We start from the raw sequence: 16972 nt of genomic DNA, 5'->3' as shown, positions 1-16972 counted from the left end.
AACCTTTTCCAGCCTGATGAGCATCAACAACGCTTTTTCTGAGGTCCTCAGAAATCTCCTTTGTTCGTGTCATGATACACTTCCACAAACGTGTGTTGTGAAAATCAGAGTTTGATAGATCTCTGTTCTTTAAATAAAACAAGGATGCCCACTCACACCTAATTGTTATCCCATTGATTGAAAACACCTGACTCGAATTTCACCTTCAAATTAACTGCTAATCCTAGAGGTTCACATACTTTTGCCACTCACAGATATGTAATATTGGATCATTTTTCTCAATAAATAAATGACCAAGTATAATATTTTTATCTCATTTGTTTAACTGGGTTCTCTTTATCTACTTTTAGGACTTGTGTGAAAATCTGATGATGTTTTAGGTCATATTTATGCAGAAATATAGAAAATTCTAAAGGGTTCACAAACTTTCAAGCGCCACTGTACAACCCCGATTCCAAAAAAGTTGGGACAAAGTACAAATTGTAAATAAAAACGGAATGCAATGATGTGGAAGTTTCAAAATTCCATATTTTATTCAGAATAGAACATAGATGGCATATCAAATGTTTAAACTGAGAAAATGTATAATTTAAAGAGAAAGATTAGGTGATTTTACATTTCATGACAACAACACATCTCAAAAAAGTTGGGACAAGGCCATGTTTACCACTGTGAGACATCCCCTTTTCTCTTTACAACAGTCTGTAAACGTCTGGGGACTGAGGAGACAAGTTGCTCAAGTTTAGGGAGAGGAATGTTAACCCATTCTTGTCTAATGTAGGATTCTAGTTGCTCAACTGTCTTAGGTCTTTTTTGTCGTATCTTCCGTTTTATGATGCGCCAAATGTTTTCTATGGGTGAAAGATCTGGACTGCAGGCTGGCCAGTTCAGTACCCGGACCCTTCTTCTACGCAGCCATGATGCTGTAATTGATGCAGTATGTGGTTTGGCATTGTCATGTTGGAAAATGCAAGGTCTTCCCTGAAAGAGACGTCGTCTGGATGGGAGCATATGTTGCTCTAGAACCTGGATATACCTTTCAGCATTGATGGGGTCTTTCCAGATGTGTAAGCAGCCCATGCCACACGCACTAATGCAACCCCATACCATCAGAGATGCAGGCTTCTGAACTGAGCGCTGATAACAACTTGGGTTCTCCTTCTCCTCTTTAGTCTGAATGACACGGCGTCCCTGATTTCCATAAAGAACTTCAAATTTTGATTCGTCTGACCACAGAACAGTTTTCCACTTTGCCACAGTCCATTTTAAATGAGCCTTGGCCCAGAGAAGACATCTGCGCTTCTGGATCATGTTTAGATACAGCTTCTTCTTTGAACTATAGAGTTTTAGCTGGCAACGGCGGATGGCACGGTGAATTGTGTTCACAGATAATGTTCTCTGGAAATATTCCTGAGCCCATTTTGTGATTTCCAATACAGAAGCATGCCTGTATGTGATGCAGTGCCATCTAAGGGCCCGAAGATCACGGGCACCCAGTATGGTTTTCCGACCTTGACCCTTATGCACAGAGATTCTTCCAGATTCTCTGAATCTTTTGATGATATTATGCACTGTAGATGATGATATGTTCAAACTCTTTGCAATTTTACACTGTCGAACTCCTTTCTGATATTGCTCCACTATTTGTCGGCGCAGAATTAGGGGGATTGGTGATCCTCTTCCCATCTTTACTTCTGAGAGCTGCTGCCACTCCAAGATGCTCTTTTTATACCCAGTCATGTTAATGACCTATTGCCAATTGACCTAATGAGTTGCAATTTGGTCCTCCAGCTGTTCCTTTTTTGTACCTTTAACTTTTCCAGCCTCTTATTGCCCCTGTCCCAACTTTTTTGAGATGTGTTGCTGTCATGAAATTTCAAATGAGCCAATATTTGGCATGAAATTTCAAAATGTCTCACTTTCGACATTTGATATGTTGTCTATGTTCTATTGTGAATACAATATCAGTTTTTGAGATTTGTAAATTATTGCATTCTATTTTTATTTACAATTTGTACTTTGTCCCAACTTTTTTGGAATCGGGGTTGTATTAAAGGGCATATTCTGGACCAATTTCTTTCTTTTTTATATGAAAGAATGTCCCTTTACACACTCATCCAGAAGTGTAATTTTGCACAAGGCCATCTGTCTACAGCAGAAAAAAAAAAATAATAACAAAACGCATCTGGAAAAATCCCAAGGGAGTTTGGAGCCAGATTCGTGATGTTACCTGCGGAAGCGCCAGCAGGCTGCGCGAGCTTTGCACGGTTTCAGTGCACAGCCTGTGTAGACTACGTGCTCCCATTTCTCTCTCACTGTCCAGTCTTTTGGAAAACGATGAGTACTAATCCCATCAAGATTGGTGTTGCTACACCCTCCTACGATACATCTGTTAACCATTTTAATAATTACGTGATAACGTTGAAGAAATGTGCAGAACGACCACCAGGTTGTTTTCTCATAAACAAACCAGCGCTGACGTAGGATTCAGAAGGAGGCGTCCCGCACGCGACGTCACGAAAATCAGTGTTTGCCGGGAAATCCAAATGCCAAGTTTTTTCAGAGGCGGATCAATTCGCCTCAAATGGCTTGATTTCAACTGAATTTTTCTGGTATTGCACAAGGTAAAAAAATTGCGCAAAATGCAAAATCTCATCTCATTATCTCTAGCCACTTTATCCTGTTCTACAGGGTCGCAGGCAAGCTGGAGCCTATCCCAGCTGACTACGGGCGAAAGGCGGGGTACACCCTGGACAAGTCGCCAGGTCATCACAGGGCTGACACATAGACACAGACAACCATTCACACTCACATTCACACCTACGGTCAACTTAGAGTCACCAGTTAACCTAACCTGCATGTCTTTGGACTGTGGGGGAAACCGGAGCACCCGGAGGAAACCCACGCAGACACGGGGAGAACATGCAAACTCCTCACAGAAAGGCCCTCGTCGGCCACAGGGCTCGAACCCGGACCTTCTTGCTGTGAGGCGACAGCGCTAACCACTACACCACCGTGCCGCCCCTCAAAATAAAATAAAATATTTAAATTATGATTCAAGCAAACTCATCATTTTCTTTCCCTGTACCATTGTACACAAAGCTCCTTTTGTGTAATTCCTTTTGTGGCCCAAGTTTTAAATAGACTTTAATTATACTCCATATAGTGCTGTACCTCTGTCTACTTCTCAGACCGGGAGAGAAAAATAAGAGAATTTAGAAAGTGGTTTAATGGTGAGACAAAGAGAAGATGTTACATTATATAAGAAGACATAATTCGAATCAGAGCACAAGTACTGAGTACTGCACTGTTGCATGACTATATTCGGCCGGAAACTTCAGTCTTTAATTTTCAGCCAGTCTAGACTATAAAAGTCTCGTCTCACACTGCGCACTGGACAAATTTGTGTCATTTTGGCCCAAGTCATTATGCTTTGCCGGCATTTTATCCCATTGCGTGTTTTCTCTGACAATAAGCAGCTGAGCATGTTGACGTTTTTCCATTTCTTCCAATTATGCGCTGCTCCAGATGACCGAAACTCACAGCAGCAGGTCACCAATGACTCATCTGGCCTCATATGCTACTTTAGTTGCTTTTCTGACGCTTTTGATTCTGTGCACATTGTTAAATTATATATATTTAAGTTTTTAAATGAACAAAACAATATTGACTGACATCTAGGGACCAGTTTTTTAATTTAAAAAAAATATAATATTCTGCAGGTGAGACAAGCTACTTAAGCCGTATACATGGTTAGACTGAACCAACACGCAACTTTTCCTAAGATTAAGCCCAGACACTTTACAAAAGGACAGAAATTCAGATGAAAGTAACTTAAAGACATCATGGATTTATGTTCCCTGATTTCTACCAAAAGCATGTAACAAATTATTATGTCATGGCTACAAGATGCCAAAGTCGTGGCCATGAACTGTGTAACGTAACCTCCATGAGAAGCTTAACATGTAGCCTCAATTTATGAATTTATATCTCCATCTCCATCAGTAAACACAATACAATCTCAGTGGCTTTGTAAATTAAAGTGTTCGTTGAGAAAATTGTAGTTTCACCATCAAGAACCATTAACGTGACACAGGTCGATGTGCTGGTTCAGGAATCATTTAATCCACTCCCCTTTCTGAATTGTTTGAGCTAATACCCATCCCCATAGCTGGTATGCATTGTCTTGTTTCAATACATTTTATTTCCTAATGCGGGGCGTCCTAACCACGTGTTAGTCTGTTCACAAACCACTCGCTCAGCAGCCAGTTCGGAAAAGTCACGTGAGGTCATGCGTGGGTCAGAGGTCGTGACTGTGGAGCCACAGCAAACATGGTGGATCGTCCAGATTGAACGAAGACTCCTAAATTGAGACAAAAAAACCCAGACGATTTTAAGGAAGTATCTGATATTATCAGAGGCAAAACGCGCCAGAAAAGCGAGGGGAAAAAACACAGCAGACAAGCCGAGTAAATGTCGCTTGCTTCTGTGTCAGAGGCCACCGGTTCATTGTGACCTTGCTCATTATAATAATATAATGAGGATAAACTTTGTCCGTTTCCGTACCCATGTGTAAACATTAGCGCGCTGTGTTTTTCCAGCTCATTCACCTTCACAGGCATGAGGCAGCAGGCAATACAGCGTGTGATTCAAGTACCTCGGGGTTATTCTAGCTCCACGGGGTACTATTCAACTTTTTAATCCATCGACCTGTGCCACTTTAAGATTGACAATACTTTGCATACACTATCGTTCAAAAGTTTGGGGTCACTTTGAAATGTCCTTATTTTTGAAAGAAAAGCACTGTTCGTTTCAATGAAGATCACTTTAAACTAATCAGAAATCCACTCTATACATTGCTAATGTGGTAAATGACTATTCTAGCTGCAAATGTCTGGTTTTTGGTACAATATCTCCATAGGTGTATAGAGGCCCATTTCCAGCAACTCTCACTCCAGTGTTCTAATGGTACAATGTGTTTGCTCATTGCCTCAGAAGGCTAATGGATGATTAGAAAACCCTTGTACAATCATGTTAGCACAGCTGAAAACAGTTGAGCTCTTTAGAGAAGCTATAAAACTGACCTTCCTTTGAGCAGATTGAGTTTCTGGAGCATCACATTTGTGGGGTCGATTAAATGCTCAAAATGGCCAGAAAAATGTCTTGACTATATTTTCTATTCATTTTACAACTTATGGTGGGAAATAAAAGTGTGACTTTTCATGGAAAACACAAAATTGTCTGGGTGACCCCAAACTTTTGAACGGTAGTGTATTTCTGCTGCATGATTCTCTAGCGTCTTAATTAGGGCTTGACACAGTGCTAGTGTCTATTTCAATTTCTGCATCTCGATTTCTTTTTTCTTTCCTTCTTTCATCAACATGGTGTGCATATTCTGGCACAGACAGTTCCTCAACCTCAGCTACATCACTCAAGTTTATAATTGGTGTCACCTACAGAGGCAGTTACTAAGGATGAATGAACGGATGCATCGAATGTTCACGAACATGGTCTTTGTTCCATGAGTTTCATAATATCTGACTGCTCACTTGAAAGTCAAAACCTCTTGCTCTGTCAGTCTTTTTTTTTGTGACGTCCCACAGGATCCGAGTCCCAGTGCACATCTTTAGTCTCAACCAGATGCAGTGTGAACCTAGCTCGCTTTCTCTCTCTCTCTCTCTCTCTCTCTCTGTCTCGCTATATGAACAATAATGCACCTTCTATTCATATGTATCTGTTCAGAACACTTTATCTGTTCATAGGAACTGAATGTGCAGTGTGTAGGACCCGGGGGATCCTCCTGGGCGGGTACACTCATGCTGCTCTGTCCTCCCACTCTGCATTCTTCTGTGTGTGTGTGTGTGTGTGTGTGTGTGTGTGTGTGTGTGTGTGTGTGATGTGAGTAGCTATATGGGCTGGACTTACTGTGGTGTTCTATTCACAGGGTGAAAGGAGCAACACTACTGGAGCAGGGGCATCTGGGAAAGGACTAGACTACAGGTGTGTGTCTGTATGTGGGTCAGTGTTTAGAATAAAAATGTAAATGTGTGCTTTTTCTCATAGCTGTGGATATTAAGTTTACTACTAAGTTCATTCCTGGCACTTACAGGCTGTAGCAGAATAGTATCCAGAATAGTATATACAGAATAGTGTATACAGAATAGTGTGTATATATATATATATATATATATATATATATATATATATATATATATATATATATATGTCCCATATGTATTATATGTTTTGTTTAGTGATCTCTCTCTCTCTCTCTCTCTCTCTGAGTTTGCATATGTTTTTAGTTGTGTTTTTGTTCTTTTTCCTAATATAATATAATATAATGTATTGTAGTTGAGCAGTACATGCTTCCTGTTTATAGTTTAATGATTGCTTTCTGGGTAATGTATGCATATTTTGGATCTTCATACACTATCGTCTTTATCTGGTTGTTTGTTGATCATGATGATTCAGAGAGTGTGACAGTCTCCTGCCATGATTGGTTAATTGTTGATGGGTTATGGCTTGCAGCCCAAATACCAGGACCCCTGCTGAGGTGTGTGTGTGTGTGTGTGTGTGTGTGTGTGGACTACAGGTCAGAGGTTTGCTTGTGAGGGAGGAACCAGAGGTTTCGGCTTATTTTTATTCCTCTACAATAGTTTGTAAAATCATACATAGTCTGCAGTACATGATATACAAGTTTATATAGGATGTGCAGGGAAGCCATGGCCCATACATGTCAACCTTTAGTTCCCCATGCCCTTACAAAATCTGTACTTTTCCCTTACATACACCTATGAGCCCTTATACATGAGAAACAATTCCAATATATAATCCAAAGCGGGGCAGCACGGTGGTGTAGTGGTTAGCGCTGTCGCCTCACAGCAAGAAGATCCAGGTTCGAGCCCCGTGGCCGACGAGGGCCTTTCTGTGCAGAGTTTGCATGTTCTCCCCGTGTCCGCATGGGTTTCCTCCGGGTGCTTCGGTTTCCCCCACAGTCCAAAGACATGCAGGTTAGGTTAACTGGTGACTCTAAATTGACCGTGAGTGTGAATGGTTGTCTGTGTCTATGTGTCAGCCCTGTGATGACCTGGCGACTTGTCCAGGGTGTACCCCGCCTTTCGCCCGTAGTCAGCTGGGATAGGCTCCAGCTTACCTGCGACCCTGTAGAACAGGATAAAGCGGCTAGAGATAATGAGATGAGATGAGACATTGTATCAGTAATACCAGAATTATTGATGTAAATTTTGCAAATAAAATGTATTAATATTAAATAGTTCATAAAAATTACACAAAGTTCTATTTGACAAGTGTTGACATCACCTACAATATTACATTCCACCAAAGAAAACTACTTGAAATATAACAGCAGTACTAAGTAGGTATGTTAATTATTAAAATAGTAGGTTACATGTAATAAATTATATATAATCATGTCAAACAGTAAATGAAGGTTAGTAAAAGTTCCATTTGAGAAAAAAGTGTTGAGACCACAAGCAGTGTTCGATCCAACTAAAGATGACCGAACCACATCAAGTATATTATGTAAACAAGGATAAGTGAAAATATTAATTATGAAGTTAAATTGAAAATCTTCCCAGTAATTTATAACAAGAATTTAAATCTTATTCCTTTTTGGAGTGTTCTTTGTTGTACAAAGAAGTTGCAGATTTGGCACTAGCTATAATATCACTGCTTGGGTAGCAGTTGTAGCTCCTCATCACAGTTCATTTTTACATCGAAGACCTTTCCCCAACATTCATCTATTATTTTCCTGGTCAATAAAAGAAAATCAGAGCACGGCAAACATGTAGACGGTGTTAAATTGCTTCCATCCCCTACTACACATTTTAGAGACAGGTTACCAACGGTCGTTACCACCATTACTCTTCATTCAGTACTTTTCCAGTTTACTGACGACTGATGGTAGTAACGAGTGTTGGTCATCCGTGTCCACATATAATGTCTATCAGCAATTAAAATGTTTAGGGACGCGAAACCAGAAATCGCCGGGTAACTACAGTTGCCGTTGTATAAACGGTGACTCCCAGTATCGCCTCCCTAAATTATCATGATAATGGAGGAAGCTTTCCTACATGCAAACAGTAAAAACTTTTAAAAAAACCCACAAATGCTTACCTGTGCAGTCCTTGAATCGAGACACATTTTTTTTCGCTAGTTGCGAAAAATGGTCTGCCACAGTCGGGGGGATGTTGTGTTCCACCGGAAATTGGCAGAACATAACTTCTGCAGCCATCACAGAAGTCTGGGCAGTCCGAGCTGATGTACTTAAATGACCAAGAATACCACGTGCAACTATAAAACCGCATAAATCGAAAATAGTTCCGTTTCATTGAGCATGCGTGTTTGAAAAAATAAATGGTGGATGCTAAGAAAATTTTCTCAGAATAACAGAAAAAAATCTCCGATACAAAACGTAATTTTCCTGTATGAAAATCAGTGTACGCCGTATTAGCCAAAAAATTGCATTTTCCCATACAAAATACGGGGAAACCGTATAACTTGACATGTATGCATGGCCTAATGGTTCGAGAAGCAGCTTTGGGATCAAAAGGTAATTGGTTCGATTCCCTCAACCAGCAGGAATGGCTGAAGTGCCCTTGAGCAAGGTACCTAACCCCCAACTGCTCCCCAGGCTGCTCTGGGTATGTTGTACATCACTCTGGATAAGTCTGCTAAATAATGTGAGAAATATCAGTAGTCATAGAAAATGGCAGATTGGATCAGGGCAGGATTTAAGATTGGACAGGATTGGGTAGGAAATAATTAGACAGAATGGATAGACTAGAATTCGACAGGATTTGTTATGATTGGACAGGATTCGGTAGGATAGGATTGGACAGAATGGGTAGACTAGGATTAGATATGATTGGACAGCATTTGGAAGGATAGGATTGGACAAGACTGGTAGAGTATGATTAGACAGGATTAAATACAGGATGATCAGAAAGGACTAGGTAGGAAAGGACTGGATAGAATGGATATAGTAGAATTATACCAGATTAGATATGATTGGACAGGACAAGCTTTACTAGTTTTGCACAGAATGAATAGAGTAGGAATGGATATGGTTATATTGGATTGGGTAGAATCAGATTGAACAGAATGGGTAGAGTAGATGTGGACATGATTAGACATAATGGACAGGATTTGGAGGGAGAGAATTGGAAAGAATGGGTAGAGTCGGATTGGACAGGAATAGAGGTACTCTAACAGGATTTTGTAACAGAATTGGACAGGATTGGATACTTTAGGATAGGATTGAACAGAACATGATTGGATAGAATGGGTAGAGTAGTATTGGACAGGATTGGGAAAGTAGGATTAGACAGGATGAGTATAGTAGGATTGGACAGGATTGGATACTATTGCACATGATTGGTTTGGATAGGACTGGGCATGATTGCATGGAGTAGGATTGGACAGGATTGGATACCACTGGACAGAACAGGATAGGACTAAAAAGAACAGGATAGGACATGATCTTTGCTGGCTACAGAACCTTTGGTACTTTAGGTAATGTCAGAAAACAGAAACATATTATTTTTAATACAAATATGCCAACTGTTCTTTTGGCATATTACCTGGCCAATATTATGGTAACAAAAAGTTTGAGTGATTGGAATACTCACACGGCAATGTTACACCTGGTTTGAATACATCGGCACGTGCAAATCAGTCCCATTTTTGTGTCCTGTCAGAAACACAGCTCGTGTATCCTCCCTTCTGTAAGATTAGACAAAATGGTACAGAACCAGGGCGGCACGGTGGTGTAGTGGTTAGCGCTGTCGCCTCACAGCAAGAAGGTCCGGGTTTGAGCCCCGTGGCCGACAAGGGCCTTTCTGTGCGGAGTTTGCATGTTCTCCCCGTGTCCGCGTGGGTTTCCTCTGGGTGCTCCGGTTTCCCCCACAGTCCAAAGACATGCAGGTTAGGTTAACCGGTGACTCTAAATTGACCGTAGGTGTGAATGTGAGTGTGAATGGTTGTCTGTGTCTATGTGTCAGCCCTGTGATGACCTGGCGACTTGTCCAGGGTGTACCCCGCCTTTCGCCCGTAGTCAGCTGGGATAGGCTTGCCTGCGACCCTGTAGAACAGGATAAAGTGGCTACAGATAATGAGATGAGATGAGGTACAGAACCAGATAGGACTGTATTGGATTTGAAGCAGTAGGGTTGAACAGGATTGTATTAGATTGAATTGCCTAGGATAGGATCGGACTAAACCAGATAAGACATAATTACTGTAGTCAGTGCATAGTCTCACATTGCCAGATGTGATACACATCTGGATACACCAGTGAGAATGTTGACTTAAGCATTGGTGGGAATTCAGTTTTGGATATCTAAGCCAATTCAAGCGATTTAAAAATGGTATGCTTGCCAACAGCATCTGACCAATTAGCATACAGGATGGCTGAATGGTCACTAAATGAGCCAGAGAGTAGATTAGATGCACGAACATTTCCTAGGACTGGCCAGGATAGGATAGAATATGAGAAAATAGGATTTGACAGGATAGCATAGCATTAGACAGAATTGGAAAGACTAGGATTAGATTGGATAAGGTTGGACAAGATTGGGCAGGAGTGGACACAAGAGGATTGGATTAGATTGGAGAATAATTGGATTCTTGGATTTAGTATTTTAGCCATTTTTGTATTTGATCTAGATTGGACAGAATATGATTAGATATAATAGAACTGGATAGGAAAGGATAGGATCAGATTAGAGAGAATGAGATTGGATGGCATTGGACGGAAATGGACAAGACAGGACTGGACTCTTGCTATGCATGAACTGGAGAGAATTGGATATTATGCCTCCCAAAGTATAGGGGGATTGGATTGGATTTCTGGCTTTACTGTTTTAGCTACTGACGTATTGGACAGGATATGGTTGGAATGGTATATATTCCTAGCTCTAGTGTTTTAGTCTGTGATAGTTTGGACAGGCATGGTGAGAATGGATTGGATTCCTGGCTCTAGTGTTGTAGCCAGTCATAGATTGGACAGGGTATGGTGAGAATGGATTGGATTCCTGGCTCTAGTGTTTTAATCAATTATAGATTGGACAGGGCATGGTGAGAATGGATTGGATTCCTGGCACAAGTGTTTTAGCCAATCATAGATTGGACAGGGTATGGTGAGAATGGAGTGGATTCCTGGCTCTAGTGTTTTAATCAATCATAGATTGGACAGGGTATGGTGAGAATGGATTGGATTCCTGACACTAGTGTTTTCGCCAGTCGTGGATTGGACAGGGTATGGTAGGATCGCATTAGATTTCTAATGTTTTTGTGATGTCTTTAAGGTCACGCTCATGGATTGGACGGGATATGGTGAGATTGGATTCTTGGCTCTGGTGTTTAGCTACGCATGGATTGAACAGGATAGGGTAGGATTGGATTGGATTCCTGGCAGTAGTCAGTTATCCAGTCTGCTGGGCCCCTTTTCAGGGAGCCAAGTTCACTCCCTTGCTTTTAGCCTTCCAGTCTGGAGTAAAGACCTGAATGTGCCTTCCCTCAGACACATTCTTCAGATTCTCTCCGTCTTTGTAACAGTACGTGAACATGAACTTGTCCTTTTGGTGTGCTTTACTTCCTCTGACTTCTTACTCCACCATAAAGTGCCAGAAACTGAAAACGCAAGATGAAGGGCATGCCGAGTTTTACTGCTTCCTCTTGTCTAGAACATTAACCAGCTTCAGGGAAGAAACGTAGAAGAACACATGTTTTAGTTCCAATAATTCTGTAACCTCCCATTAAACCTGCTTAATAAATGCTACATAAATGTAATGAACAACATGTTTTAGTGTTACTACTGTGGTAAAAAGCATAGTTGGAACATGGGAGCATGTCATTAACGTCGAAGGATATTCTTGTCCAACCTTTTGCTTTTAAATCATTTTGACAGCAAAATCAGATCAGCAGTTTGCTGTCATTAGTGAAACAGCCCTCGGAGATGACGGGGTTTCCTTACAGATCTTTCCGTGTCTTGTTATGTAACGATAAGCCCATTGTCTAAGACCAAATCATTAACCAGAGGAGATCCTGTGTACAAGTTCATGTAAGTGTGCTTCGTCTTTCGGTTGCATTTAAGAAGGGTTTTTTTTTTCTTTTAATATTTTGTGTGATTATATTTTTTGTTTATTTATTATCTTTTAACACAAGTCAGCATGTGGGATGACGGCAGGCATGTCGACATACGAAATGTAGGTCTTTGCGTATATCTGCGTTTTGTCAAACAAATTTATTTCAGACTACAACTGTCAACTTCAAAACAATGGACCTCATTTATCAAACTGGATACAAACAAATTTATTCATAAATCATAAATCATTCGCAGGAGCATTTACAAGAAATTGTGGTATTCCTGAGAATCCAGTTAGTTCCAGGAAAACGTATGGATCCTACAGCAGCTCCGGTGTTTGTGAAACTATATGTATTAGGAGACTAATGTGAACCTTGAATACACAGTACTGTGCAAAAAGTCTGTAAAGAAATGCTGGAGACCAAAACGGCTTAAAAAATAATGCAATGAAATGTTTCAACATTAAAAAAATATTATAAACAGTAAGCAGTCAGCCATAATAAATGAAAGAAAGTCAATATTTGGTGTGAGACGACCCTTTGCTTTAAAAAAAAAGTAGTCTCAGGTCCAATGAGTGCAGTTTTATGCGGAAATGATCTGTAGGTTTTACTGAGCGTCTTCCAGAACCAGCCACAGTTCTTCTGGACACTTTGACTGTCACACTCACTTCTTCATTTTGCACCGAAACCCAGCAGCCTTCATTATGTTTTCTTTTTTAATCTGAAAAGTGCTCTCTTGCTGCTCAGATACAAGCTTTTTTTCTTGACCATTCAATTTTGTGCTGGAAAACGAACGTTTGGAACTCGAAAATGTTTTTGTACTGACTTGATAATGTAGAAGTCATAAAATAGAACTCTATAACAAAGATTGTATGAAAAAAGCAATCTAAACAAAATTTTAAAAATAAGACTAGCAATATAAAAGGACGATAAAAGGAGAAACAACTGAAGTGTGTATGCCCGTGGTACCTGATTCGCTGCAATGGCTGAGCTGCATTATTGGAAGATTTAGGCAATGCTGAATGATGGTCGTATTCTTTCATTGTTTATTTGACATTTTTTAGCTCTTTGTGGAGTTTTGTGTCATCAGTGGCAAACTGTTACTATTAGAGCTGGGACTTGAGCTCAGCCAAACCTTAGCCAGACACCAAAAAAATAACAGGGTAAAGGATTTTGCAAGGGATTGGCAGCAGGTTGCCAGGTCGCTCCATTGTGTGTAGCTGCCGATGTTGATTTGAAAAGTGACTCAGTTAATTACATCGGGAAATGAATACTTAAGTCTGAGTGAAAAATACTGTAGCAAGCGTGCATGGAAGAAGAGTCTGGAAACAGAAATCTTAGTTTCTCGGTCAGCCTGTAGCTCTCGATAGCACTGGCTTGACTGCTTTATTAGCATTCGCTAACACTACTGATGAACGCTACACCGGCTGGAAGGTGACTTCACTGCTGCACTGAGTCGCGGTTAAGCTCACGTTGACCTTTGAGAAGGCCGATGGCGATAAATCTTTGGTCCCTCCCACTGTAATTCAAAATCTGATTGGTTAATTCATCTGTCACTTCCTTCATAAACTTACACTGCCATGGCCTTCTGTCCCGGCAATGAAGTCCTCAGCAATTAGTGAGCAGCTCTAAACTCTTCTCAGCCTAGAGACAACAAACAAAAAAATCTCATTGGATAACTCTAATGTTTTCAGGACAGTAACGCTTTCATTTGATAGAAAACGAGGCGGAATTAGAAGAGAACTAGACAGGGACACTCTAACGAGTGCAAACCCCGCCTTTTCCCTATTAAAATACATTGGGCGAAAATTTCGAAGTTCTGCCATGACCTTGACCTTTGACCTCCAAAATTTAATGGTTTCCTTCCTGGGTGATTGGCAACACATGTACAAAATTTGGTCCAAATCGATCCATTGGTTCTTGAGATATCTTGCAGACACACAGACAGACAGACAGACAGATACACACACACACACAGACTGACGCAGGTGAAAATAATAACCCCTCCGACTACTGTCGGCGGGGTTAATAATTATCATGAAATTATGAAAAATTTAAGAACAAAAAGAATTAAAGATAACATTTGAAATGATGATATGCTTGGACCCTCTCTGAAGGTCTAGAAGGCCCTGACGGTTCCCCTCTGCTAAATGTAAATTAGAGTATACAGGAAATGACCAAAATTGCAAATATGGTGGGAATTGTTAGTTCAGTTTTTTTGCCCTTCGAAAACTTTTTCTCATAACTTTACGTAAACAGAAATGATTAATGAAGCTCAATCTTTCCTTCCACCAATTTCCTCTCAGCTACCTGATTGGAGAAAAGCACCTCGGGACGAAAGATAGAGGTAGTGCCCCTTCAAGCAGTACTAGAAAACCTGGTGCAGGTGTTCAGCAAGACATCAGACCGAGCATCGCACATGCTAATGGTAAGAAGTGACTCTTTTCTTTCTGCTTAGCTTTTCTCTTCTCTCTGTCGTCCAGCTAACAATAAACAGGAATAACCACTGACACATTTCTTCTTGTTTTGAGTTTGTACAGCGGATTTGAAGTCGCACGACGGTGCAGAATGAGCTGCTATAATTTGAGGTTTTGTAGGTGGCACGTGCCGGAATCAGAGATGTTTTTATAGACACTTTCTCCGTTTCAGCTGAACAGGCTACAGAGTCCTGTTTCATGTAGATGGCCTATTCATGTTTATGCAAATCCAAAGTAATCCATTTTGGGTATCTTCCATGGTAAAAGCTCTGTTTTGTTTTAAATCCAATTTGCTGTACAGAACTAAAACAATAACAAATTTGCCTCTGTCTAACTGCTTACAGATTGTCCTGTACGGAAGATATCTGTTTTTTTTTTTTTTAAGAATAATTTTCACCGTTAATTTGTTTTCAGGAACTAGGAAAAAAGATTTCTGCCCCTTTATTGTTTTGGGTTTCCTTACCTCAAGGTGGTATCTGATTAACACAGATACAAACAGAGTTCTGTATAAAGCAGAGAGAGAGAGAGAGAGAGAGAATGAACAGCACTGTAAACACTGAGCTTGTCTCAAAACGTTCTGAAAGAAATTGCAAAAAAAAAAAAAAACAACAACCCTGATTTATAAAATTTTATATTTACCTTAATTGTAGTCAATCAGGCAATACATTATTTTGGAGCTAGTACCAAGGCAAAGTAAGGAAACTGTCTAAACTATGGAATAGTGTCACTTGATGTCTAAGATGACTTCGAAAATAATGTTAAACCCCCCAGCTCCACCCTGAAGCTTTGTTCAGGTTCATGAGTCACACATCACACATCTCATGTTTTGGGTGTGAGATGGATTTCCATTATGTTAGCTGTACGACATTAGCTTTGTATCTCCAATACAAAGCTAAAGAAGCAAACTTCACCAACACCAAACATCAGGCTTGTAGTACTCGAGTCCAGCTCGTGCCCTAATTTTAAGGACTCAAGACTTGACTTGGACTCGAGCACTGATGACTCAGACTTGGACTCAGACTCGTGCATTAACTGCATTCAGACTCGTAAATTGGAGACGAGGACTCTGATTTTTTATTTATTTTTTGTAACATGTCATAATAATCTGACATAAGGTATTTATATCTACATTAACTTTTATACTAATTTCATGCAAGAGAATGCACATTCACCTGTTCATACGTCATGTTCAGGAACAAACTAACGTTAATGGCGCTAAAATGTCTGGAGAGAAGCCCCTAGGATTGGCCGCTTTGCTTATACAGACTTCTCGTGCAGTGGGAAAAAAATGCACTGGTGTGTGTTCCATACGTAGAAGAACTATCGAGGAGACGACGGGAACAACCTCAAACTTCAATCGTCATTTGGCAAGACTCCACCCAGAGAAGGAAGTGACACGCTATGTTCATTGCCCTGTTGATAGTGGGCGGGGTTTGCTTGCTGAGCGATGAACTAGCTAGTGTTAACCCTCTCTCATGTTATTTGCCCTGTTGATAGTGGGCGGGGCTTGCTGAGAGATAAACAAGCTTTTTATCTGTAGTCTATTAACTAAAATGGGGCAGTCGAGCAGTAACGTTAGTCCAACACAGTAGCAGAGACGCTTTCACATAAAGGCAGCAACAGCCACCATCAAATGTTGCAACTGGAGTCTTGTTTTCCGACTCGACTTGAAATTTTCTTTACTGACTTAGACTTGAACACTGGGGACTCGAGACTGGACTCGGACTCGAGATTTAGTGACTCGACTACAACACTGCCAAACACACCATTCCTGACACCAAACAGCTCTTGGCTGGTAGTTTGTGACCAGAAGGTTGTGAGTTCAAATATGACAAGAACCAGAACTGATGTGCTATATGCCTGAACTTTGTTCTGTCTCACCTATAAGTCACTTTGGATAAAAGCATCTGCTAAACTGGGAAATGTAAATGAGTGTGCTGACTGTCTTAGAAATAAATATTCCAGGAAAAAAAATGTTTAAAGTAATTCTATGGAATACATTTGGTTGGCTGGTTGGTTGGTTGCTGGCTGTTTTTTGAAAATTGTTTGTTTCATTTATTTAGACGTGTTTGTTTCTTGGTTACTTGGTTGGTTTTATTTATTTAAGCATGTTTTTTTTTGTTTGGCGGAACGGTGGTGTAGTGGTTAGCGCTGTCGCCTCACAGCAAGAAGGTCCAGGTTCGAGCCCTGTGGCCGGCGAGGGCCTTTCTGTGCGGAGTTTGCATGTTCTCCCCGTGTCCGCGTGGGTTTCCTCCGGGTGCTCCGGTTTCCCCCACAGTCCAAAGACATGCAGGTTAGGTTAACTGGTGACTCTAAATTGAGCGTAGGTGTGAATGTGAGTGTGAATGGTTGTCTGTGTCTATGTGTCAGCCCTGTGATGACCTGGCGAC

At 40.7% G+C, this 16972-nt stretch overlaps 1 protein-coding gene across 6 annotated transcripts in view; it reads left to right on the top strand.

Annotated features, from left to right (window-relative positions):
• sorbs3 (sorbin and SH3 domain containing 3) overlaps positions 1–16972 on the top strand; it is a 132397-nt gene that overhangs the window by 98143 nt on the left and 17282 nt on the right. For all 6 annotated transcript variants that reach the window (XM_060931370.1, XM_060931369.1, XM_060931368.1 and 3 more), the window contains exons 12-13: positions 5945–6000; positions 14412–14533. In XM_060931370.1, coding sequence (XP_060787353.1) covers positions 5945–6000; positions 14412–14533 — 178 coding nt within the window. The remainder of the gene's footprint in view (positions 1–5944; positions 6001–14411; positions 14534–16972) is intronic.

This window comes from Neoarius graeffei, chromosome 10, assembly GCF_027579695.1.
Source record: "Neoarius graeffei isolate fNeoGra1 chromosome 10, fNeoGra1.pri, whole genome shotgun sequence".
NCBI classification, from domain to species: Eukaryota; Metazoa; Chordata; class Actinopteri; order Siluriformes; family Ariidae; genus Neoarius; species Neoarius graeffei.
This window is presented reverse-complemented; position numbering and strand designations above follow the sequence as displayed.